Source organism: Podarcis muralis, chromosome 4 (assembly GCF_964188315.1).
Source record: "Podarcis muralis chromosome 4, rPodMur119.hap1.1, whole genome shotgun sequence".
Lineage (NCBI taxonomy): Eukaryota > Metazoa > Chordata > Lepidosauria > Squamata > Lacertidae > Podarcis > Podarcis muralis.
In genome coordinates, this window is record NC_135658.1 from 74,632,196 (window position 1) to 74,660,166 (window position 27,971).

The 27,971-nt window shown below is 41.6% G+C and overlaps 1 protein-coding gene across 1 annotated transcript in view; it reads left to right on the plus strand.

The window, feature by feature from the left end:
• TMEM131 (transmembrane protein 131) overlaps window positions 1-27,971 on the plus strand; it is a 70,869-nt gene that overhangs the window by 4,461 nt on the left and 38,437 nt on the right. Inside the window, exons 2-4 of the mRNA XM_028727850.2 lie at window positions 12,936-12,997; window positions 15,347-15,387; window positions 25,612-25,680. Coding sequence (XP_028583683.2) covers window positions 12,936-12,997; window positions 15,347-15,387; window positions 25,612-25,680 — 172 coding nt within the window. The remainder of the gene's footprint in view (window positions 1-12,935; window positions 12,998-15,346; window positions 15,388-25,611; window positions 25,681-27,971) is intronic.

The window sequence follows — 27,971 nt, forward strand, 5'->3', positions numbered from 1 at the left end:
TGTTTGACCCTTCATATGTTAATGTATTATATGTTTAGAAAGTGGGTGCTAGTTTACAACTCATTATACAGTATAAGACATCTCTGGAATGTCTGTTGAAACAACATGGACCTAGTCAACCTTAACATACAGATGCAACAACATCTTTGGGTTAGTCTTGATCATTTTAGTTTTGATAGCAGGAACTCATAATTTTTAACTCATTGTTTTCAATAGAAACCTCACAACAGAGTGTGTTATAGTTCTGAAATATACTGAACCATTTGACAAGAATGAAATCTTAGACTTGAATTCTGTGACAAGTTAACTTAAGGCAGTTTATGGAAGGAAAGATCCCCATGCCTTCCTCCCTACTATGGTCACTTGTGCCTTTGGAGGAAAAAACCTCTCTAGAGCAGTGTTTCCCAACCACTGTTCCGCGGCACACTAGTGTGCCGCGAGATGTTGCCTGGTGTGCCGTGGGGAAAATCCGAAAGATTTTTTTTTTTTTTTGTAAAAGTCAAATTAGGTCCTAATCTATCCCTCGAGCGCCTCTTGTCCGTTATTGTGACGCATGAAGCGTGTTCCCGCCCACTCCCCGCCCTCCCTTGCTTCTCTCTCTCTCTCTCTGTGGCGTTCTCCGCCGCTTCCTGCTGGGCATGCGCAGCTCGCCTCGCGCTTCCATTCCGACCCCTCCTTCCCCCGACTACCCCGCCGCTCCGTTCCTTTCTCTTTCTCGCGTGTCAGAGAGCGGCGGCGCGAGCGCGGCGGTTCCCTCAGGGCTGACGGAGGGCTCGAGGAGGAGGAGGCAGGACGTGGAGGCGGAGAAAGCGGCGGCGGCCACCCCCCACCTCCGGCTCGAGGCCCGCGTAGAAAGCTGAGGGGGAGAGATAGATAGAGGTGGGCGGCGGCGGCGACCACGACCAACCGCCACAGTAGTTGTAGCGGTGGCGACGGCGAGCAGGGACTCCCGCTCTCTCTCCGTCGTGTCTCTCTCTCTCTCTCTCCCCCGGGCCCGTCCGTTGAGTCTCCCGCGCGCCTCAGCTACAAGATGAGCATCGAGATCCTGCCGGGTCTGACTGAGCTGCTGCAGGGCTACACGGTGGAGGTGCTGCGGCACCGGCCGCCGGACCTGCTGGCCTTCGCCGCCGAGTACTGCGCCAAGCCGCGCTCTCCTTCCTGCCTCGCTTTGCTGCCTCCTCCCCCCCACCCCCAAAGCTTGGAGGTTCCCCAGCGCCAACCCGCAGGTTTGACCCCCTTCTCACACCTGTTCGCGCTCCTTGCACGGAATGGGGCGGATGGGGAGGAACGGGGCTCGCCGCTGCCTCCGCTCGCCCTCCCCCCCTCCGCCGGCGGTCCCGCGATTCTTGGCTTTTTGGCGGTTGGCACAGAAGGAAGGCAAGGGGGAGGGGGGAAAATTGAATCTTACACTTTCGTGCGTCCCTCCCGGCGTGACGCTGCGCGCTGACGTCACGGGGCTGTAATGGTGGTGTGCCTCGAGATATTTTTCATGAAACAAGTGTGCCTTTGCCCAAAAAAGGTTGGGAAACACTGCTCTAGAGGGTCAGGGACACCCCCCTCCAGACAAAAAGAATGGGGGATGAACCATTGGGGGCTGCTGGAAGGGAGTAATCTAAAATCCAACTTTCTAAGATAAGGAAATTCATGGAAGGAAAGATTTTGTTTTTCTGTATTGGTCAGGAGGGTCCTCAGACCTCTCAGGCAGCTGCAGCAGGAGGAAGGGAATGAGAATTTTTCCTTCTGTGAGCCTCCTTTACTTAATTTTTAGGGTCCAATAAAGTATTAAATACATTTCTACTCCTAGTTTATTTTTGTGTGCTGTTAAGCGTTTCTACAAGCTTCCTACAAATCTACATATCGTGTTATAATCCAGGACACGTTGAGGTTTTCATTGAATGCATTAAGACACCCATGTCTTGTGTTCTTTTCGTAATACATTAAAAACTCATTTAAGTTTTCATCTGCCCTTTTTACTTACACCCCTTTTATAAGTCACTTTGATCCCATGTTGTAGTTCTCACTCCCATTTTCAAGGTAATTTTTCTTGGCCTTGCGTTCTTATATCCACACATCTGCTAATTGGAGTATACCTAATATGCATGTTTAATTAGCATATATATTAAATTTATATCATCTCCTTTCCTCCAAGAAGGTGTACATGGTTCTCTCCCCACCCCCACCCCATTTTATGCTCAGAGAAACCATGTGAGGAAGACTAGGCTGAGAGACTGTGACTGTCCCAAGGTTTCCCAGTGAGCTTCATGGCCAAGTGGGGATTACTACTCTGGTCTACCAGGTCCTAATCCAACACTGACTTCTGTGTTTTTGTAAGACTAAGGTAAAGGTAAACGACCCCGTGATGGTTAAGTCCATTCAAGGGGGACTATAGGGTGCGGTGCTTATCTCGCTTCAGGCTGAGGGAGCCAGCGTTTGTCCACAGACATCTTTCTGGGTCATGTGGCCAGCATGACTAAACCATTTCAATGGGACATTCTGATGAGTGCCAGAGCGCACAGAAATCCCATTTACCTTCACACCGCAGCAGCACCTATTTATTTACTTGCACTAGTATGCTTTCGAACTGCTAGGTTGGCAGGAACTGGGACAGAACAACAAGAACTCCCACCATCACATGGATTTGAACCACCAACCTTCTGATCAGCAAGCCCAAGAGGCTCAGTGATTTAGACTACAGCGCCACCCACTCCCTGGTTTTGTAAGACTACAAAAGACTAAGTACAACCCCATCATTTGCGCATCTGCACATAAATAAATGCTTTTAAGTTCATTGGGCTTACTTCCAGGAAAGTGTGTATAGGATTTCAACCTAACAGTGCAAACCTAGACAGACTTACAAGTGAGTAAGACCCCCTGGACATAAAGAAACTTCTGACTAGACTGACATAGGATTTCACTGTCTATCTCTGTATATAACACAGGACTCCACCACTCCCATTGAATCAATAATTTACATACAGCTCATGGTCATTGAACATTATAGTAATTTTAACAATCTATGCTAGTTTACTCTAAAGTTGAAATAGTCTGGAGAGCACTGGTGTCCAACCTTTTTTGCAGACATGGTCAGAATGATGAGGGCTTTATATCAATGATGGAAGAAATAGGGCAGAAACAGATGGCTACATAACTCTGTTTTCAAAGCCTCAAGGACAGCTGATCTTTCCTAAAACCACCATCCTAAACACCTGATGTTCTTTGAAAATTAGATTGGATTGAAAAGCTCCTGTGCTTTTCTGTGTCCATGCCTCCTGCACACACGCCTTAAGCCAGCCTTTGCCAACCTGGTGCCTTCCAGATGTTTTGGAGTGCAACTCCTCGCCTTGCCTCTCCCTCACTCCATTCTGGAAGCTTGTGTACTTGGGACACATAAACATTGTGGGGGGGGGGCAATACAGCTTCTTGCCAGGGGTACCTCTGAAGAGGGGTAGTTGTATGCGACTAACTCCTTTACATTGTATCTACATTTTGGTTAGCTCATTGTGAGATTGCAGTGACACACTTGGATAGCTCAGTTGATTAGAGCGTGGTGCTAATAATGCTATGGTTACAGGTTCGATCCCCATATGGGACAGCTGCATATTCAGGTTGGGCTAGATGATCCTCAGGGTCCCTTCCAACTCTATTACAGTAGTACCTCTAGTTACGGACTTAATTCGTTCCAGAGGTCCATTCTTAACCTGAAACTGTTCTTAACTAGAGGCGTGCTTTCGCTAATGGGGCCTCTTCTTGCTGCTGCGCCGCCAGCACACAATTTCCATTCTCATCTCAAGTTCTCAACTCAAGGTAACTCTTCCAGGTTAGCGGAGTTTGTAACCTGAAGCTTTTGTAACCTGAGGCATTTGTAACTCGAGGTACCATTGTATTCTATGAAACTATAAGTTATGGGATCTTCTGGATTTAGTGCTGAGAAATTCTGCTCTTTCTAGTAAGTTAAAATGATAACCACTAATATATACTTCTTGGGCAGCCTACACTGTTAGATGCCTTTCCCCTGCACTGTCAGATGTGGCCCTTCTGTGGGATCATTTGGCGTTTGGAGACACCTGCATTTACCCACCAGACCTTGGCCGTGAAGTCTTAGTGTGCTTATTCAGTTAATATGCGATGGATTGGATTCAGGGGGTGGGGCAGGGGAACAAGCTGAGAAGCTTAATCCAAATACGGTAATTATCATGTGATCTGGGACAGGGAATAGGCGCTCCTACTGTAGATGGGATCTTCCATCTATGCAGTTTTATATGTTGGGATTAAATTATTTTTTGAAAGTTATACTTCAATTAGTCATATGTGACCCTCAAGGAATACTGGCAGGAAGTTGTCTTGACTCAGCTAAGAAATGTGCAGTTCTCACACATACAAGCACTCCCTGAAGGGTGAAATCCCACCCATTGGTATGTGTGCCTTGTAGTGTTTCTCTGTTAAATGTGCTGCACAAGCTCACACATGCTGAACTTTCCTGTGAATGCAGATACAGACATACCTCATGTTACGTCCGCTTCATATTATGTTCTTTCAGGCTACGTTCCGTGGCGACCCGGAAGTACCGGAAAGGGTTTCTTCCAGGTTTCGCCGCATGCACAGACGTGCAAAATGACGTCACGGGCATTCACAGAAGCGGCAAATTGCAACCCGCGTATGCGCAGACGCGCCGCTGTTTTCATGTTGCGAACGGGCCTCCGGAATGGATCCCGTTCGCAACCAGAGGTACTACTGTACATGATCTACAGAAACTTGTGGGTGAAAATCCTGTGCTGTGTGCTGTCCTATTTTTTTCTCTCCAAAAGACTGATTTTCATCTAATTGTTCTGTACTTCTAAGAGCATATTAAATATATGCAATTGGGCTTAAATCTTAAATTAAGTCATATCTTTAAAAATGGGTGAGAATTGGTTTTTTAAAGATGTTCTTTAATAAGGACTGTTTGTAGCATAGGCTTACAGCTATATGAAGATGGAATTTGGAGCCTACAGTGATTCCTAATGCTTTTTGGGGGGAAATATTTCTTTCCTAAACTTCAACCCAAAATGGGGCCACAAAACAGCAAACTATTATAAAAAAAACCAATAGCATAGAACCAGCTCTACCTAGAGGCACCAGAAATTGAACTTGCGACTGTTTGTATGCAAATCATGTTCTACTAAGGAGCCCTTTCCCAGTTATTTATTTGTGTCTGTTTATTTTTACATCATTTTATTTGGGGGGTGGGGGTAGCTCAGTGAATAGAACACATGCTTTGCATGTTGAGGATCCAAGGTTCGATTTCCAGGTTCGTCTGGGAAAGGGTCTTGTTGAAGCCCCAGCAAACCACTGCCAGTCAGTTTAGACAGTTTGAAATTCAGGCAGCTTCTGAATTTCAGCGCTATCTTTGTATACACCTGCAATTCAGCTTTCTGTATCAATAAAATAGCTGTTGTTTTATATTACTTTGAAAATACGTTGGGCCACTTGACCTATAGCGTAACATACGTGCAGTATTTCATTTTTCCTCTTTCCCTTTTAATTGAAGTGAAATTCATAGCAATTTCCTTGTAATGAAACTCTTAAATTAAATTACATAGAGCTGTGACAAGCATCAAAAGGCCACAGAACCAACCTCTTTCTTAGAGAAAACAATAAAGTGTGAAGCACAGAATCTGGGTAGATGAATTTACGTGATTTTTTGATATCTTTTTTAGGGTTCGAAAGTGTAAGAAAGTGAAGATCACAGGGGAATTAATTGAATCTGATGGTTGGCTCAGTGAATAACATGGTGTTTTTTTTATCAAGAGAACAACTTGAGACAACCACGTGTTTAAGAAGTACTTGAAACTACAATGCTATGAGGGCACTGCTCTGCCTATTGTTAGATATACTTCTTTCCAGAGGCCAATAAAATCAGATGGCACCACGAAATCCTATCTTTATGAACAGACCACAAAGAATCTATCTTTTACTGCACTGTAAAGGAAGTCCTGCAATCGTTACACCGTAATTCAAGTGTTACCAAGGTAACACAATTTGGCGGACTGGGCAGGAGTAGCGCTATTTTGGTACGGGCATGGTAAGGCTGTTATAATAAGAGCTAGGAGAGCTAGTTCTCCCTCCCCCCCCCCCCCCGGCACCGCCTCCAAAAGAAAAACCAAACAGAAAAATGCTCTGGGAGCTTCTGATATCATCTTTCTTATGGGACCTAGAAGACTCAAATATGTTCCAATATGTAAATAAGAATATCGTGGGGTAGGAGATCTAGTAACAATTTCATATCTGGCCACCAATGTGCTCCTTTGGTTTCAGATAGTACATGGGTAGGAGGAGTCTAAAAAGCCTCGGAAACAAATTTCCATGGCCCTCTAGCAGCTATGATGGCTCATTTACCAGAAGTAATGTATTTAGCATTAACTCTGGAAGTGTATAATCAATTCTGACCAAACTAAGCTTCTTGATTTATATTTTGCTCTAGGCGGCTTCGTTTGGCCAGAATCTAGTATATACTTGCAGAGTTAATGCTAAATACATTACTTCTGGTAAATGAGCCACCATAGCCTCTAGAGTCTAGAGGGCCATGAACAGTGATAGAAACTCAGATATATAATGCAATCTTCAAATGGCACCTAAAACCTAGCCTGCAGCTGCCACAAAGGAATGTCTAGGCACTGTTCCATCCCCTCCATGGGACTTTTATTTTTCATTCTATTTCTATACCGCTTTATATTTCAAAGAACAAATCTAGAAGCATTTTACAACACATTAAAACATCAACTAAAACAATCCAGAATGAAACTAATTCAAGTTTCAAGGAAAATATTTCATATCCTTCTCTAAGTCACCTTTTGCTTTCCTCAGTTGCCATCTTGGCATCCAGAGATCTCCGCATGGTCACAATTGGACCCGCACCAGGTCCAAAATGTGCCTGGCACCTGGCTAATTTTGAACACTAGCCATGAAATTTCATGTCCTGGGCTTTTTAGACTCACCTACTCATGTACTATCTGAAACCAAAGGAGTGCATTGGTTGCCTGATGTGAAATATATTGGCATTATTTTCAGCTTCCCTACCCTACTAACAGAAGATAAGTCTAAAGCAGGGGTGAGAAACATGTGACTTTCCAGATGTTGTACAGCTTGCATCATCCCTGTCCATAGGACATGACTCATGTTGCTGGTCTCACACGGGTGGCAGAATCGTGCTGCCAACACCCACACAAGGCTGCTGCTGCTGCAGAGGGATTCATGCCTTAGACACATGCTTTAGGAAATCCTCCTCCTCCTCTAATATGGACTTTGTGTGTGTGTGTGTGTGTGTGTGTTGTGTTTTTTCAATAAACCAGTACTGTATTGCATTTTCTGATTAGCATTGTTGATGTTATTGACAATGATAATGTCAGTAACTGGCGTCTTGAAATCCAGATCTGATGGTCAGAAAGAAAAATAATCTATTTTGTCGTTGGTTGAGGAGACAAAGGTAGAGCTTAGACCCATAGAAGAAGTCTGTTCGAGTGTGGGAACTGTCCATTGCTGAGCACTGTGTGCCCTATTGGTATATGAAATTTGAGTAACAGTTGTGGGTCTGTCTGTGCTTGTTGAACATTTGTTCCCTTGGCTGACCAAGTGTGAAGGTTGCAGGCATCACATGCTGCCTCAGCAGACTAATAGTGGCTATGGTACACATAACAATATAGCCACCTGGAACTGCTGATGAAGTCTTGGAAAAAGAAAATTATACTGTATTAGTAGGTGAGATGTTGGCAGTTCAGGACCTCCTAAGATAGTACTTTCAGATGTGCGATCTGTTTATATGCAGGGCCAGCTACCCAGGCAGAACTGTAGAGACTCAGTGCATGGATGAGAGGTGGGTGTTGGATGAAAGGTTTAGATTTACAATTTACATTCAGTCATGATTTGGTAGAAACTTCATCTGTACGGAAGAGATGGTTCTAATTTGATACTAGTAGAACCTGATTGACTCTTTTTTATTTTAAGCACTAGCACATAGCATTTGTGGAGGAAAGCTAGCAGGAGCTGAGAAGTATTTCATAACAATTGTAGGGTTGGAAGACATCCCCTGAATCATCTAGTCCAACCCCCTGCAATGCAGGAATCACAGCTAAGTCAGTTTAGTCATGGGAGTTCCATAGCTGCAAATTATTTCTTTATTTGTTGTAATATAGGAAGTTAAGCAAGTACTCGTTTGTATGTATGGATTTACTTCTTCCATTGACAATAAAAACAAAAACAGATATTGCTAGAATCACTGTGGTATTGAGCAGGGAAATAACCAAGCAAATGGTGCTACCTTGTTTCAGACTCCAAATTCTGTACTTAGGTGAAGTGCCACATTTTATCTAGAAGTAAGGCAGAAAACAGATCAGCCAACCCTGCCCTAAAGCATCAGATTCCCTCCTAGAGATTGTTCCTTGCTGTGCTCCTATGCTCTTGCAGCCTCTTTGGCACCAAGTACTTTTCTCCAGTTGTGACTGGTGTGGCAGCTGTGTCTCCTCCACACTACTGTAACACACTGTATGCAGAAGCTGGAAACACAGGAAGTAGCCTTATACTGAGTCAGACCTATTGTTGTTGAGAGACAGTGGAGTCCTCACAACAAACCTGTGATGTAGATTGCACTGCAAGAGAGTGGCTGGCCCAAAGTAAACTACTGTACTGAATTCCCTGGCTATGTGGGAATTTAAACCCTTTGGCGCACCAACCAGTACACCACACTGGCTATCAAATTAAGTTTGCTTTGCTGTAATTATTCATAGTCATTTATGTTTAACGTCTTTGTAGGGATAGCCTCCATACATGCCTCTAAATAATGCAAGGAGGGGTTAAGAATCCTGAAAAGTCACAAAACGTGACCCAAGCGTAACTCTTCTGACCTATGAGAAGTGGATTCTTGGCATCCATCTGTCTCAAGAGACAACGGAGTGCGCCTCCAGGGGTGAAGTCAAACCACAGTGTTGGCAGCACCGCTAACCTCCCCAGAGCGTGCCATCCTAGGCAGTGTGCATGGAGTTCCTGCCTCAATAACAAAACCTCCCTCTCGGCCTCACTGAAGCTGTCCAAAGGAAAGCAGAACAACACGTTTGGCATCAGCTTGGCTGCAGGAGTTGCCAGAAGGAGACATACAAGACATCCATGCAGCCATCTTAGGGACCCCACTCTGGATTTGTATAGGGTTTACTCCTTAACCTTGTCTTTTCCTCAGAGAAGAGGCAACAGAGGTTTAGGATAAGCGTTTTCCTTCTACGTGGGCTACCTTCCCCAGTTAATGAACCCTACCTGCCCCTTACCTCCCTCTACAGCACATGCAGAAACCACCTTCTTGACCATTGGACCCACTATCCACCAGAGCCTGCCTTAACAGGCAGAGGAAGTCCCTAACTCACAGAGGGTTTGAGACCATTGGCTACCCTCACCTGCAATCCATGGGATACAATTATGTATCCCTTGGTATAAATCTTGGAAAATTGGTTGCACCGGTATTGCTTTCTATGTCAAATAGGTCATTGAATGCAATAAATTAGGAACATTAAGAGAAACTAATCGAATCACACAATCACTGCTGGTAGAAACAAGAGGTTAAAAAAGTAAAGTAGTACCTTAGCGTTTCTTTGATTGAATCTTGAGATAGAGATAGGATGGGGAGTGTGGAGGGTAGCCAAAAAGAGATGTTATGGTAATGGGTGTGATCACTTATCCTTGCATTGGTCTTGTTTGCATGTCACATGCAGCCACAAACTATAGTTAGATGAATTACACGAGCTGTGTGCTAGTTCACACAGCTGGAACACTCCCACTTTGTTCCCTCCTTTAGTCAGATGTGGGGAATGAAACCATAAGGTGATTGGATCATAGTTAGTTTGTTGCTAAATAAACTGCAAATGCTGGTTTGGATATAGTGCCAGGCCAACCACTCCCATGGTGTGTTTCGCTACTCACGAGAGGAAGGAGTGAAGTAGGAAGTGCTGAGCTACATGCATCACCTAATTCGACTAACTGTGGTTCATAGTCAGCATTGAGTCAAAACATAGCTACTGTCTGGTAAATGTATATTCAGATACTGGCAGCATTAGCATATAAAACTAACCACAGTTTAGCACTACATGGTGACACCTCAGCAAGACAACATTGCTGTGGGAGAAATACTGATAAAGAAATCACAGATAAGCTGCATAAATTATTTGCATTCTGAACCACTTTTTGATGTATCTGCAGAGTCAAGTCAAATAGATATGAGAGTATAACATCCTAGAATTAATTCATACCAGTCAGTTACCTAAATATTTTTGACTCAGATGTGAATTTGCTGCCTTTAATAATGTTTGCTGCCATTAAAATTGTCATCTTTCTTGGAAGATTAGAAGGTAGGCAATGTAACATCATTAAAATAAAATAAAAATAATATGAGGGATGGGGAGCCAAAAAATCACAGGCCTTTCCTCCTAGTTTATGTCTCAATTGGTAGAAGGTATTATTTAAGTTAAAATTATAGAAGAATAAGCAAGCAACATGACATCTATAAAGGCAAGTCCTGATTGTTGACATTTTTAATGTCAAGGCACATATACATATATAGGGATGGGCCAGTAGGCACTGTATACTTCTTTTAACCGTGGTTTGTTTTAACAAGCAAGGATTCAACTCTCATATATTCGTATAGCATGTAATCTGTTTTGCCTTATGTTGATTTGTTGTGCCTCTGAACACCCAGCTAGTATACATACCAAAGTCTTTTTCATTGCCCAAAGACCAGCAAGACACCACTGAAATGTCAATTCTTCTACTTTTGTCTGGCTTCAAAACATTCTTCTCCTCTTCCCAAGACATATGAGCAAAAAACAGTCCTAAAGTATCCCTTTCTTCCTCCATTTCTAGGCACATTCCATGAGAAGTGTTGTTAGCCTTTTTTTGTGAACTCGTAACCCTATCAAAAAATAATAATTTCTTCTGCAGTCACGAGAGAGAGACTTTCTATTAATACAAAATCTTAATTTCTGAGCAAGAAGAAGTAATGGTGTTAGCAGTAACTTTGATTTTTAGATATAAAAAGGGTGGATGGGTTGTTGCAGAAAAAGTATAGTAGGAATTAAATGTGTGATGGTGGTCAGGAGAGGCTTTCAGGCCAAACTGCATTTATGTTGGTTGAACTTTGATGTAATGTGCTGAGAGCAAAGGTTTGTGTCTAACATATAGTTCTCATTGTGTCTAACATACAGCTCTCATAATAGATCCCTGTGGAAATTTAAATTTTGGGGTAGAGAGCTTACCAGCAAGGAAGTGGTTGGGGAAAGAAGTCTATTGCTAAACAGAATGAGGAAGGAGGAAAAGGTCTGTGAAAGTGCCAGTGAGTGTCCTTCAGCCATGTAAGCATTTTTGTTTTTTAGCTGCTCTTCCCTCTCATTACTGTAGTAAGACAAGGTAGAGTGATACAGAAATAGAATTAAAGTAGAATACTGAGCTTGGACATAATGTCAAACCACATTTAATGCAAGCCAAGATTCACAAAACAACTTCAGGCATGCTTTGAAATCCTGGTTTGTTGGCCCCAAAGTTAGTGAGCCTAGTTAGGTTTGGATGTATAATGAAGCCAAAGGATTTGGATTTATAATCAGAGTATATGGGTAAAAATTGTAGGAGAGGGAAACAACAGTGGTCTTACTGTGTCTGCTATAGACCTCCAAGCCAGACTGAGGACTTGGATGATGCCTTCATAGAGCAGATCACCAAACATTCAAAAAGAGAGATAATAGTAATCATGGAATACTTCAACTACCCCAATATCTTTTGGAACTCATACTCTGCTAAGAATGTAAGGTTCAACAAATTCCTCAATTGCTTCACTTTCCCACATTTCCAGAAGGCCGAGGAAGCAACAAGGGGGTCATCTCAACTTGGTCCTCACCAACACGGAGGAACTGATTGACAAAGTGAAAGTACAGGAAACCTTGGTAGGAAGTGATAATGTCCTCTTTGGTTTCATTATACACAAGCAAGGGGAGGCTGAGTGTAGTTGGACATGCAATCTAGACTTTAAGAAGGCTGATTTCAAAAAGCTTAAGGAACTACTGGGTGAATTTCCATTGTAAGAAATACTCAGAGAAGGGTTTACTAGCATACTAAAGGAACTTGCAAGTGTAATCTCAGAGCTTCTGTCTAAAATATCTGATAATTCTTGGAGAACAGGTGAGGTCCCTGTGGATTGCAGGTGTGCACATGTTGTCCCCTCTTCAAAACGGGAGGCAGAACACCCAGATAACTACCAACAAGTGAGCTTGACGTTGATGCTAGGAAAGTTCCTAGAGCAGCTAAGTTAAACAGTCGGTCTGTGAGCACTTAGGATAGGACACTGTGATTAGCAGGGGCTTCTCAAAAACAAGTCATGCCAGATGTGGATCAGGGGAATATTGTGGATGTAATGTATCTTGATTTTAGTAAGACTTTCAACAAAATTCCCCAATGGTATTATTGTGGATAAGGTGGTAGAATGTGGACTGGATGAGATAACTGTTAGGTGGACTTGTAGCTGGTTGACTGACCAAACCCAAAGAATGGTCACTGTATAGATGCCTTTTAAAAAATGTTAGCGCAGTCTCGCATGAAACTGCATATGAAAAGCAATATTAGCCATGATAACTAGATAAAGCACCTATGTTTTGGGGACCAGCTAAATAGCAAATGTAGGGAGTCACAGCAATGAGGATCCTGCTTAGCAGGCTTTATGGTAGCATCTGACTAGCAACTGTTGGAAATAAGATACAAGACTAGATGGAAACCTTGGCTTGGCAGGGCCTTTATACTATTGACAAACTTTAAGTTGTTTTTATTTTAAATGTTTAGGGGGTGGGTAACTGGAGGACCAAATCACAGCTATCTCCAGATGGACAGCATTACTTGATCAGAATGAAGTTTTAATTTGTATTTCTCTTGCTTTACAGCTTTCATCCAGTCAGATAGCATAATAGAAGTTCTACGCTTTGATGAAGGAGGCTTATTACAGGTAAATATTTTTTATTAAAATAAATGGGTCTGTCCTGTGTTGCTGTTGTGTGTAGTAAAATTTCTTTAGTCTGCTGTGTTCTCTTGAAGTCTCTTAATGAAGAAATAAAATTGATGGCTGGAACTTCAAGTCTAACTTGACTCACTCATCTTTTCCATGTGGCCCCTTGCAAATTTCCAGTGTTCAATTATTTTGGGCTGAATCCAATTGTGTAATGTTGCTAAACTAGATTATTTACTTGAAAGCTGAGACTGCAATCTTATGCAGTTTGGTGGAGGATAGATAGATAGATAGATATACATACACATACATACAAACATGAGTTCAGTATCTTTTATATGAACTTGAGTGGATGATCCTGGTGAAATAGTATAGTATATAGCATCATCTTTATGATTCCAGTACCTTCAAATTCTCATTAGCACCTCATTAGAGTTGCCCTACAGATAGCAGCATAAACTGGTGTTTATATATTTCTTATTTTTTATTTATTTGTTGAACTTATATACCGTCCTATACCCAGAGGTCTCAGGGTGGTTTTATAGAGGTTGGGAGGGGCTTTGTGTATATGATAGAAGAACAAAAACATTGGTGTGACCCATAGCACAGCTTACAGTTTGCGCACTGTTCACAGAAATGGTTCCCTGTTCTGCGATTAAATTTAAACCCTTCTATAACTTAATGCAGAGGTTTTCAACCTTTTTGAGCCCACAGCTTCCTTGACCAGCTACACTCTTTCTCCGGCTCCCCTGTGGGGAAATGGGCTTCAAGCATCAGAAGCTCAGTTATGCTACCCCTTGCCTGCAGAGCTGCCAACCCATCACCCCTTTTCAACCACCTTCCCTTGTGGAGTGTTCCTTCAGCCCATTCACCTCCCCTCACCTTAGGAGCCCTCCGAGCGGCCACTGCCACTGTCCCTGGTTTCTGAGCTGCCCCCCCCCCACCCCAAAGAGAAGTGCCTCCTCACACTGCCCCGCAGGGGCCTGGGAAGAGGATGCCCCCAGCCTTAGTAGACTGGCCAAAGGTGAATATGGGGCCAACACCTTACTCACCTTAGGAGGCAGCAGTGGCAGCTGCTGGGCCTGCATGGTGGAAAGGCTCCTCTTTGGTGTTGGGCACTCAGCTCCCAGGCAGGCATTGCACATAGCAAGCACAAAAAAGGCCAGTGTGGTACCTACCTGCCTGGCCTCCCATTTTGTCTGTCCATTCCCGACAGCAAAGGCTGGTGGACTGTCTGGCTTGGCTCCCTCATCCACTTGCTTGCCTGCTGCAAGGCCGCCTCAGCTCCTGGCAACCAGCACCCCCTGGCCAGCGCCAGAGGTACCATTCGCCTGGGGAGCTTTTAGCCAGGACTGCTGCAACAAACAGCCACACAAGCTTTTGGGAGGCAGAGATGCGAGAGGGCATCAGAGAAGGGAAGGAAGGAAAGAGGGACAGAGGTTAGTGTTGCCTGCGGCACCCCTGACCATCAAGTTGCTAGTTGGCTGCAGCAGTTTCAGGCAGAAAACAGGGAGGGAAATCAGACAAATAACGGATTAGAAATGCTCCCATACAAATAATGGAAGTCTGTCACCTAACAAATGATTTCCTGGAAGTGCATTGTGTTTGGAAAGTGGGACCTGTGTGTACATATCTATGCAGGGCAGCTGAGACACAATGAGGGATAAAAGATTAAATTAATCAAACACACATTAGCTTGTCTCTTAAAAGTTATGCTACTATACTTACTTAGGAAATAATTCTTAAGTAGGTGTTTCAACTTGTTATTTGAAGTGGAAAATTTGAATGGGCCAATGGCCTGACATTAGCGGTAATGCACTTGGGAGTAAGTTTTACTTCTATAGTACATCTGAGCAGTGCTTTTTTTTCCTAAAAAATGTTTAGGGGTACTCTCATTTTGCCTCAAGAAAATCACCATTTTATAGTTCAAGTCGGGGAAAATAAATACAGTAAAAAGTACAAAGATCACAAAATGTTTAGGGGTATGCGTATGACTGCATCCCCCCAGAAAAAGCACTGCATCTGTGTAAAGATGCATAGAACTGTTCTGTAAATTATCATATGATAAACTGGGCAGTAGTGCTTCTTTATAAGACTCCTTGACAAGAGCTAAGAGGTTTTGAATAATTGGAAGCTGATATTTTGGGCTGCAATCCTACCTCCAGTTACTTGAGAGTAAGCCCCATTGAATTCAATAGGACTTATTTCTGAAGAGAAACACAGTTAGGATTGCACTCTTAAAGAGTTGGATTTGAGATTTACGCAAGCTACTGTGTATTCTGATTGCTTATCAATAAATTTTCAAGGAACATACTTTGTTGCTGAAATTTGCTATTCTTTTCTTTTCAGACTGAGACAACGATTGGCCTCAGTTCATATCAGCAGAAAAGGTAAGATTTTCCACAGTCCATTGTTTCCTTTAATTCCAAACAATGCTTAAAATTATCTTATAATTTGAAAATGACTGTTTCGGTGAACCAAACTCTTAACATTGTTTGCTTAATCCAAGGAAATTATTTTATTTATTTAGAGGATTGCTATTCCACCTTTTAATTCAGTGCTCAGAGGATAATCACAATTATCAGTATATGTATACATTGATACGTGATCGTTCGTATGAAATGGCATTTACAGAGTAGCTATTGATGATACTTTTCTCATCTCCTGAACATGGTGCCTTGTTGGTAGAGGCAAGGTTGTCAAGTCTTATATATTAAAGACATTTAACTACCTCCTCATGTGATCATATGAACTGGCCTTGGTAATCTTGAAAGCCATGAAGGTATCCAGACAATCATGGGAATATCAAATAATTACATAGGTTTCTATAATTTAAAATCTCTCCAGCCCAGTTAGCCACAATTTCTGGATAACCGTATTGGGGGGGGGGGGTGTTATCATGGATTTCTCCCTTCTACAAGTCCAGAATCATGCCGAAAACTTTGGAAAGGGGGGATGTTTGCAATTGGGCTAGAGTTGGGCTCTTGTAGAAGATATGTTAACTGCTTCTGTCTTCTGCAAAAGTCCTGTAGGGAAGAGAGAGAAATCACTTCTCCTTTCCTCCATGGAAAATGAAGAAAACAGAGGTGTCATCTCTCCCATGAGCAAGGCAGAAAGTACAAGGATATTCACCTGATGGTGGAGTGTTATTTGGAACTGTGCTTCTCCTTGTAGATGCCATTTTATTTGACAGGATGTCTGTAAAATGTCTGTGGGTGTAATGGACAGCTCAGGTAGACCAGAGTCTGTTGGTGCAGTGTGGTGAAATTCTACCAGAGTGGTGTAGCTTGCACAGTGCTGGGCTGGAGATCACTCTTTAAACCTCTTTTGTTGGTATTTTGCTTTCCATTCTTAAGCTGGGAATAGAGTAGTTGCTTTGGAAGATAATAATCAGGCATCCAAACAACATGACCAATCCAACAAAGTTGATGTTGAAGAATCATTGCTTCGACACTGGTGATCTTTGCTTCTTCCAGTACACTGGCATTAGTTCGCCTGTCTTCCCAAGTGATGTGTAAATTTTTTCAGAGACACTGTTGATGGAATATTTTGAGGAGTTGGAGATTTATAAGTGGTCCGTGTTTAAGCATACAGTAAAGTTAGTAGTACAATAGCTTTGTAAACAAGCATTTTGGTTTCCCTGCGAATGTTCGGTCCTCAAACATTCTGCACTTCAATTGGGAGCATAAACTGTAACATCTCTGAGGTTAGCTTAGCTTAAGGAACTGAATATACGCTGTGCATTTACCATCTTGCGGAGAAGCCTGTAACATCCACCAAAGTTTATAGACAGACAGACAGATAGATGATAGAATTCTTTCAAGAAACAGTAACTATCTCCTGACACATCTTCTATTTTACCAATTTTGTTGTAAAATACTGTAAAATCTTTTTTTCTTCTTTAACTCCCCTAAGTCTCCAGTTTTCTTTAAAAAGCTAAAACAGCCAATAGGAAAAGGGGGCACCCCTCAGTGGACCTAAACAGGGGTTAGACGAAAGCTGCTTATCTGACAGTTCAGTTCTAAAAAGAGACAGAGCACCACATTACAATAAAAACATTTACATATCTTTCTTCAAAAAGGGTAATGTGTGTTGAGTACAGCTGCTTGTTATGTAAATGTCACTGTGCCCAATTAAGAGCCACTTGTCAGTAGGTGCAGCTGGATCACACACTAGCTTAGCAATGGTGTTGCCATTTTGCCATTTGTAAAGGCTTAAAATTGTACGTTAGGAGGGTAATGACCTCAGTAGTATTTAGTCCAATGAAATGACATGATTCACAATATCCAAACTTTCCTTCCTATCAGTTCATATTAGAAAAAGCCTGTGGTTTTCAGCTTTGGTGTGTTGCAAGTGATACAGCCAGCTATATGGACACTAGTTTTGGTGTGTTCCAGACGATAGTAACAATTAGCTATGGCATCATAATGCCCAGGAGAGTGATAATTCATGACTGAAAGGCTGTTGGAGGAGAGGTGTGCAGAGTAACAGAGATGAAATTCATATATGCTTTTCTCTTTGGGTGAAATTCATATATGCTTCCCTCCTTAGCACTGGAAATTCCTGTTTGCATCTCACATGTATTTTTTGTTAGCTAATCACTAGCGCGTCTACAGTAGTTGTAAAGCTACTTTCAAGTAGTCTTCCTGTACTTATTATTTATTTAGTTAACTTAGGGACCATTTGCTATATATAAAAAAAGTCTAAAAAACTACAATAAGGAGTTGAAGAGTCAAAGACACAAAGCATGGAATAAAAAAAAATCTTCCTATTGTAGTTGGAAGATTGCAGTTGCAAGATTGTAGTTGTTTTTTTACCTTATTTATGGGTTTATAGATATCTTTGTTTTAGGCACTGAGAGCATGCATAGCATGCTGGAATCCTTCAAATTAAAGTGGAAATTTGTAAAACATTTTAGCTGTTTTGTCTAAGCTTGAAGTAGCATGATGAAACTGTCAGGTCATTTAAAGGCACCAGAGGAAACAGCTAGCTAATGCATTTGAACATTCATTTGGTTTTTACATAGGTATATAAATGTTAGCTTAGCTGCTACACTCTCTACTCTACTTTTGAAATGCCAGATTTAAATTTACAAGAAGACATATGAACACTAATTTCCAAAAACCAAACAGAAACCAGAAGCATTCAGTCACTTAACTTGATATCTTAACCTCTCCATTTGCATCAAATGTTATTTTAAGAATAGTAAATTTTCAGTTACTTCTGTTGAATATTTGCTAAACAGTAAAAGAGGAAGTACTGTCAGGTCATTGAATTTATGCAAATTGTTGTGAAGCTACCGGTAATTGTTACTAAAAATGCAAGGAATGGCACTATGGAGTACTTGATCTAAAGGTATTCAATATTTTAAGAGCCTAAGACAACAAACCTATACTCACCTAGGTATAAGTCCAATTGCACTTAATGAGGCATACTTTTGAGTGGGCATATATAGAATTGCCTGTGAAGTTACTGTTTGTACATTTGGGATGCCACTGCCTTGGCATCCGAAAGAGTCTTTGGAAACATCAAGAGAAAAGTTAATTACAGGTCCAGGAACAAATAGCATGATAAATTTACAGTTGCAGTGCCTAAAAATATATATAATGGATGAGTTGAGATAAATTTGCATCATCAGGAGTATCATAAACAATTACCACAGCTGTTGTCTTCCTGCTTCCCTAAGGCCAGGCCTACTGTGAGTTGTAAGGAACCCACTATCTCAGATATGATGAAAGGTCTAATTGAGGGGAATCCTCATCCCTTCTGTCACTCATTAGGCCAAGGGTGGGGAAATGGATGTGACCAGCGAGGCAGAACTTTATCTCCCCTACTCTGCGTGGCCAAGTCTGACAGATGGGCATGGCCAATCACCTCTCAGTCATCGGACATCACAATGGTATTGGTATATATGACCCTTGCAATTTTTGGCATTTGGAAGCCCCAACAATCACCTGGTAGTACTTTGAAATGGATTCAAAGATTGATTGAATATGCGGAACTAGACAGTTTGTCTGAAAAAATAAAGAACAAACCAAAACAGGTATTTGTATCTAAATGGGACGGCTTCAAAATATATTTGAAAAATAATTACAGTAGCTTAAACTCTGTTGCAGCATTTGATTAACTTCAGTAGTAGCTTTAAGAATGATGTGAGACCTAAGATAAATTAAGATGCAGTTAAATTATGATAATAATTTGTATCAGCAACAAGTTTGTGTATCTGAATTAAGGAGTAGATGGAAAGTCATTTGTGTCTTTGAGTCGGTTTGTATTTAGTCTATTTGGTTTTGTATGGTATAGATGTAATGGGTTTTTCCCCCTTTTTCTTTGTGTATTACAAAAAATAAAAACTTTTTTTTAAAAAAAAGATAGTACTTTGAAGTGCCACTTAGGGCTCCCTGTAAGAACAGACAACCAGCTGATTTTCAGAGACTTCAAACTACTGTATTTTTCACTCTATAAGACGCACCTGGCCATAAGACGAACCTAGTTTTTAGAGGAGGAAAACAAGAAGAAAAAATTCTGAATCAAATGTTGTTGAAGAGGAAGGAGGAGGGAGGATCAGGCTAAGGCATCACAACAAGAGGCGCTGCGCAGCTCTCCCTCTTGCTTTTCTGGCTTCTGGGATAGCTGCGCAGCCTGCATTCGCTCCATAAGACGCACACACATTTCCCCTTACTTTTTAGGAGGGAAAAAGTGCGTCTTAAAGAGCGAAAAATATGGTACTTTTTGGCCCAGCTGTGACTTTACCTGCCTCATATCTGACATCAGGTGTATGTAGGTGGGCATCAGTTGGCCAAAACTGCCTCACAGACCAAATGGAAAAACCTGGCTGCCAGAGATTCTCCACTACTGCGTTAGACAGTCCAATTTATTTGCTAATTATAATTGGTCATCACAAAGCTACAATCAATTTGGGAGATGCATGTTCAGCTATGTTGATCCCTAGTATGCTGGGCCCTGTTTTAGTGAGATATACTGTAGTGCAGTGTTTCCCAACCTTGGGCCTCCAGCTGTTTTTGAACTACAATTCCCATCATCCCTGACCACTGGTCTTGCTAGCTAGGGATGATGGGAGTTGTAGTCCAAAAACAGCTGGAGGCCCAAGGTTGGGAAACACTGCTGTAGTGTATAGTCAGTCAGTAAATAACAGATCCCAGGAAGCAGCAACGGGAGTACGGTTTTCAAGCCCCTGACAGTTATGCTATGAAATACCACAGGCCATGTTTTATCCCCAATGTTTTTAACATTCATATGCTGTCATTGGGAACCATGATTAGGAAATTTGGGGCAAGGTGCCATTGGTACGCTGACAAGATTCAGCACTATTTCTCCATAACATCTGAATCAAGAAAGATCATGCAGATTCTGGAACATTGCCTGGATGCAGGAAATTAAGCTGAGCTTGAATCCTGGCAAGACAGAGGCTCTGTGGGTGAGTGGTTCTCATATCTGAAAAATTAGCCAGCTGCTTGCCCTGGACAGAGCTGCACTCCCTCTTAAAGAACAGGTATGCAGTCTGCAAGTCTTCCTGGAGCACTTTTTATTTTTTCAGCTAGTACAACAACTGGACCTGATAGCTTGATCACAGTAGTCCAGAACTTGGTAATTTAAAGGCTGGATTACTGCAGTGTGGGACTTTCCTTGCACTTGGTCCTGAAACTGCAGTTAGTACAGAATGCTGCAGTATGATTATTGTCAGGAGCAAGTTCCTATTATTTCTCTGCTCAAATATCTGCATTGGCTGCCAGTTTGTTACAGGGCCAAGTTCCAAGTTTATTATCAGTATTCAAAGCCCTTAACAGCTTGTGATCAGTTTACTTGTCTTGCCCCATATATATTTTCATATATAGATACGTAAAGGTAAAGGTAAAGGGACCCCTGACCATTAGGTCCAATCGTGACCAACTCTGCGGTTGCGGCGCTCATCTCGCTTTATTGGCCGAGGGAGCCGGCATACAGCTTCCGGGTCATGTGACCAGCATGACTAAGCCGCTTCTGGCGAACCAGAGCAGCGCACGGAAACGCTGTTTACCTTCCCAACGGAGTGGTACCTATTTATCTACTTGCACTTTGACGTGCTTTCAAACTGCTAGGTTGGCAGCAGCAGGGACCGAGCAACGGGAGCTCACCCCGTCACTGGGATTCGAACCGCCGACCTTCTGATCGACAAGTCCTAGGCTCTGTGGTTTAACCCACAGCGCCACCCACGTCCCATACATACATACATACATAACCCCGGATAGGTGTTCCAATCAGTATAGTAGGCAATACTGAGCTAAATGAGCCAATGATCTGATTTGGTATAAAGTTGCCTGGGTTTCTACATTGGCTGGATAGTGTAGAGAAGAGATGCACAACCTGCAGCCATCGTCAGATGCATGGAATGGTGAGAGGAGAGAGGGGAACCCTCTGTAAGCAATCAGTTCAGACCTCTGGTAAGAGTAACCTGTCCCTTCCACAGCAACCTGTCCAGTGCAAGCATGTAGTGTCCAAGGGGATCTGGCCCTCAGGGGGGGGAAACAAAGTTCTCCACTCCTAGACTAGGGTATGATCCTCTCTTCAGGTAGAAGAGTTCCCAGGTTCAGATCTTGGATAACCTTGCTCAGGGTGGGAAGGCTGACTGTACCTTTAATGAAGCATTCATTCATGGAACTATCTGTTCGTTGTTAATAGGCCAGGTAAACAAAAGTTATGACTGAAGGTGCTTGAATACACCTTTGAGTGCTGCAGGCATATGCTGAGTCAGTGCTAGGTGGGGACTTCCGTAAGTTTGCACTGAACAGATGCCTTAACATGGCTTTAAAAGACTTGTTCAGCACAAGGAATGCAGTTCCTCCCCCCTAACACACACAGTTGCTCCTATAATAGTCTATAATTTTCTTAAAGACTGGAGGTGGTAATAATTTGATTTTGGGGGTAAAAATTCCCAGTAATCTACATGCAGTAATTAAGCAGTATTTGTGTGTGTGTGTGTTGCAAGTAGTTACAGCATGTTACTGATATGATATGCAGGTCTGGGACAAGACGGCACCTTGCATAAACTTCTGCTTATAGGCCTTTTCTGTTTGATCCAAATGTTATTACCTGTGCTATGTCTGCTCGTTAAGAGTGGATTTTTAAGTTTGTAGTTAAGGTACGTGATCTAGACACACTGTGCCTTTGCCTAAGTTGCAGACACTCATAGACATAAACCTTGAAAAATGGAAAGTAAGGCAGAAAACTATTATCTGCTATGTGAGATTCTCTCATCATATTTCTTTTTTTCTAACAAATATCAAAGGGTCCACTTGTTGTTCCAGTTGCATATTAGCCACTAAGCTCCAAACAATAGTACAATTACTAGAATAAATTTAACAATAAAGTAAAGTATTTGTATAGCTTAGGGCATCTGCTAGTCAGCCTGCAGTCTCTCCTGTGGTGTAATAAGATTGTTGTTTCTGTACTAGACTTCTTTGAAACTCCCCATAGCTTAGATCATGATGGAAAAGGCAATTCAGATATTGGTAAATATTTTTTATTATGATTATGAACAGCCCGATAGGACTAGACACAAGCAGTACATAAGTTCTTTGGTAACTAAGCAAGACTCTGTGTTCATTTTAAACCTTAAATGTCAATAATGTAATCTTAGTTTCTAAACTTGAATACACACCCACACCCACACACCTCTACATCCTTCTCTGTGCAGAGCAGAAACAGGAAAAGAGTGAATATTTTATCAGTGAAGGTGTGATCATTTACTTGGGCACCAGCAGGAGTTTGCCAGTTAAGGACAAAAAGTTAACCTCAGCTGCTTCTGATGAAAAGAATTACTCTCAGATATTTTGTATTTTTACATCGTTGCTGCTTCCAGTTGCCTATGATGAATTATGGTTTTGAAATGGAAAGGGTCTAGAAATTTTCAAGAAGGGTTTGCAGCATAAACTACTTTGAGTGTTTTCTAGCAGAGCCTGAAATTGTCTTCAGAATTCTAACCTTAAGTTGAATAAATCTGAAAGCTACCATGATGTCCTTGTGCCTACCAATTCAGGGGTTGCATAATTCTGTTGAGCTTGTTTGTGACCTTGTGTTGTGTTTTTTGTTGCGTAGGTTCTTAAGTATATTATGGTTGGAATGTGGTTATGCTGTTAGCATTGATCAAGACTTAATCTTCCACTTCCAAAGTGGGAGGAATATACTGTATGTTTTTATTTTATTCAAAGTTATTAGTACGCTTTATTGCTCCAAGTTTGCAATAGCAAGTTTTCACACTTAAAGCTGAAGACAGTTTAACTTGCTCATGTCTCACATATTTTGCTTGAAAGCTCTTTTGGGGTTGGTCCCTATCTGTTGCTTGGTTATGAAACTTTCTAGCACAATGCAGGATAGATAAAAATGAGTGTTGTCAGGTTTTGGTTAGATTTTCTAGTGCCCTAAATTAATTAGGATTTGCTTTTGGTTGCTTGTTTGACTTATTTAGTAAGCAAACTTTGAAGAGTATGCCATGTTAATTTAGCATGTTGCCAAAGCCTTTTGAATAACTTAAAATGTTAGAACTTAAATATTTTGTGGGGCAAGGGGAGGAATTCATGAAGCATATGTGATGTGGTTTGTTTTATTCAAACAAAATAAAGGTACATGGAAATATTTTTTATTGGAGGACTTATAATTTTTTTACAATGAATAGTCAGTTCAAGCATTGTAAGTTTCCCTTACATTGTTTAAAATTTAGGAGCGTCGGTGGAATAGCACTGAAAACTTTAGCATGTCCAAGAATCTGTGCATTGGGTGGTATGCCTAAATTTATTTTTAGATATATAATATTTATTTATTAGAGGTATAGAAATTTCAAAGTATAGTTAACACCAAAAGTTAATTAAAACCTTAAAATGGACACATTTGTCTGGTATCATATCCATTCATTACATCACTAGATCAATTTTATGAAAATATACCTTTCATAAATGGATTTTTTTACAACACTGTAAAATTGATGTGAAAATAGTATGATATTTTTAGTTTAAAAGGTTAACATTTCAGTTATATTAGGATTCCCTTAAAAGCATCCTGGTTTAAAATACCTTAATATAATGCTAACAAAGCCATTGAAGTCTATATTCATAATCTTTTTAAATTGAAGATAGCAGCTTCTACCAAACACATCTCAAATTTAGTTAGATTAGAGTCTAGAGGTTATCAACTCCATTAATACACAGTTGTTTCAGTGATATTTGGTGACCTAATAATACATTTCAAAGAACTTTATGTCCTTTGGTTTGTGTAAACATATTTACGTTGCAGATAGTGCTTGAAAGGAAGGATTTCATTTTTTAAAAAGATTTCAACTTACTATTTTATCTCCCATCTCAGCATTGCTGCTTATAAATAATATATATTAATGGAGACTTGGTTATATTCTATACTAGCAGGGGTGCCTGCTGCTGCCCTGGATTTTTGAGAAACCAAAAAAATATTGTGGTGTTCGAAATACTGGTCATTTAAAATATTTTAGACCGCCTTTCTAGAATTAGACACTTAAAATGAAATATATGAGGGAATGTCATCAGCATATTGATGACACTTCAGCACAAACTCCCAGATGACCCTTCCCACTGTTTTCAAGAAAATGTTAAACAGCATGAGACACAAAATGGAACCTTGTAACATCCCATAGGCAAAAGTCCAATGGATGGAACAGGAGTCCCATAGCACTACATTTTGGGACCCCCAGAAAACATGCTAGGCACATAACAGAGTGCATCTCTGGAAAGGTGACCCAGAGTAATACTGTGGTTGCTTGGGAGATCCGAAAGAACTGACAGAGTTTCACTTCCCTTATCTACTTGCCAGTACCATTCACCCACCAGAGCAACAAAGGCTGTTTCTGTCCCCAACACCAAGCTGGCAACCAGACTAAAATGGATCTAAATAATCGCTGTTCAGGTTTGTCTGGAGTTCAGATTCCACCACCTGTTCTGTCTCCTTGCCCAGGAATGAGATAATTGATACTGGATTGTAGTTTAAATCCACTGGATCGAGGGTGATTTTTCCCCATTGCTTTAAAAAAAGTAATCACCCTGGGGACCCACGTAAGATACACTACACCTGACGGCTTTAATTTATCTTATATTTCAGCATAGGCTTTCTCTCAGTTTAGATGTAACTAAGGTTTACAATCCTATTCCCACTTAATCTGGGAGTAAAGCCTAAAGAATTTAATGGGACCTAACCACTGAATAGATATGGTTAGGATTGCACAGTTAGTCATTCATGTACAATAAGAACATTTGTAATAGTTCTCCAGCCTATCTAAGGCAGATTCTCATTACAATTGCTAATACTAAAAAGCCATTGTGATATATAGGTGTTTAGGTACCCTTTTCTGAACTGCCCTGAACTGATCCTGAGGGCTGAGAAAAACTAGAATAGATTTTTGGTGGGAGTGGGATGCAACATGAAGGAAAGTTCAGTTGTGCAAGTGGCAGTCCTTGGGCTAATGGGACTACTTTGCTGGATGCAAGCCTGGATTGTCATTCAACTTAATTAGCAACTTCATTTGGAAGATTCTGAACGTGAATTAAAAACTGAATGTCATCTTAATTTGTTCTCTTCTCATTTTCCCCCAACAGTGTATCTATGTATCGAGGGAATTGCAGACCGATTCGGTTTGAACCACCAATGCTGGATTTCCATGAGCAGTAAGTTGGGAACACTTTGCCTAGCATTCTAAATAGAAGGCATCTGGAAGTTAATAGCTGTCTGAGAAACCTATGTATTAAAAAGGCAAAGCTGATAATATGTTAATGTGAGATGCCCAGAACCTTATCTACCCAGCATCAATCACATAGTTTCTGTATAAGGGGCTCTGTGTGTTGGCTAAGTCATATAACAGGCCTTAGTGGATGAATAGTATTGATGGTTCACACTTGCAGAAATTTGCACCTGTTGTACTTCAGCCATACCACATGGTTTCGTATTTGGAGGGAAAAGAAACATGGGGAGAAGGTGGAAGAGGAGGAATAAATGAAGTCTAAATTGGAGGAAAGATTGAAGTATCTGTTGTTGCTGCTTCTGTCTGCTTTACTGAGGAAAGGGCCCTTCGACTGCAAAAATCTAATATGATTTTCCAGTAATACCAAAGGATGAAGTTGTTAATCCTTGTGTATACTTTCCGTGCAGCACTAGTTTATACAGTAGTTATTTGAGGACTGTACCACGTTAGGCTACAGGTTGTACGTGCAGAGTTTTGGTGCCATCTATTTACCACTTGAATGTACTGGTTCCAGGGACCCTGGAAAAACTAAATTCTCAGGATCCCTGGCATGTGAGTCCTTCTCTAGATACAACTCATGTGCACCAACGGGGAACTTATTTCATGCCACAGCAGCCAGATAAGGAGCACTGTGTGGAGGGAGTTGGACCAAGTTGTTCTTCAGATTACATCATTAGTAGTATGACAGAACTGAAAGGGGCTTGGATAGAACCAAGCGTTTTTCTGACCTGATGGGAACATAGCTTGGTTAGCTGAGTCGAACTCCATATTGGGGTGGGGGAATGTTGTCTGTCAACAGTGGATATATGAAAAGTAGAATATAAAATAGTCAAAATGTGCAAGGTTGAATGACTTTGGCTTTTGAATATTAATTTACTCTGCTGATCAATTAAACATCAGAACAGCGCTCACTCTTTTCTTCTCATCATTAGTCTCTCAATGCCTGGAGATACAGCCATAACGGCAGTAGTCATAGTGCAGCATTTCCCTGGAGTTATTAATGCAGCAGTGCTACAGTGGCTTCATATGCATGCTGCACATCTCTGGATTAAGGCCAGAAGACAGAATTGTTTAGTTGCAGCCTTAGCCCACTCCATTAGTCAGTTGAAAGGCAGGATAAAAATAACTTTGCAAAATTTATTTATTTATAATCTTGGTACAAAATATTAGCATAAAATATATATGCCAAACTAAGCAACAACAGTCAATATAAAAATAGTCCTGTCAGCTTATTGGAGCAATTATAGCTTTGCATCATGAGTAATTGCGAGCCCACATGCTAAACCCTGTCCCCGGTGCCCACCACACCCCCAAGAGATGAGACATGACAAGAATGTATGGGTTTAAATTAGGCCACAACTTTATTTATTTTCAGGTGTAGGAACCTTGGCTTAGGCCTTGGAAGGTATCCTGCTCATGCCCAACAGGGGCTGAGGATACACAGGGCAATCAGGTGTTATGGGAGGGGACTGTAAAGTGTAAACTTACACAGCATACCCTCCCACTTCACCTAGCCGGGAGTTTGACCTATATGCCGCCGCTGTAGGGCCAGTGACTCCCGCAATCAACCCTTTAACGGGCCCTGCAAACGCCACCGCACGGGGGTGCATCAATATGCTGCCTCGACTCACAGATAAACTATAGACTATAGACCAAGGCCTAAAACCGGCAGACGAGACCCTAACTAGGGTCTCGCCTCCAAAATACCTACAGCTGAACATCGTATCCTACTGAGAAGGGCTAGACCCTGACACCCTCCAATCCCTGAGGCCCTGATGAGTCCTGTCAGCTTATTGGAGCAATTATAACTTTGCATCATGAATAATTATATGCTTGCAATAAAGTAATGACAGAAACACTTGTAGGGAATACAACAAGAAGTTGTGGCAACTTAAAAGGCTAACAAGTGTATTGCACCATAAGGTTTCATGGATTATAGTCTAATTCATCAAATGCATAAAGTGTTATCCTGAGTAATGGGTGTGTGTATGTATCACAGGTCTTGCAGAGCTTGTCTGAGGCCTGGGGCAGGTGTCTTGTTAGAATAAACTCAAAGCTGGGCCCTGGCAGGCCTTCCTGGCCAGCTTAGCCCTCTGAGGCTTGGAACTAGTTTACCCAGCTTTCCCCATCCCCTCTGCATTGGCCTGGTATATCATACATACAGGTTTGGGTGGGGTAGAGGAGGAGGATTGTAAATGGTAAGGTCAGAAGGAAAGG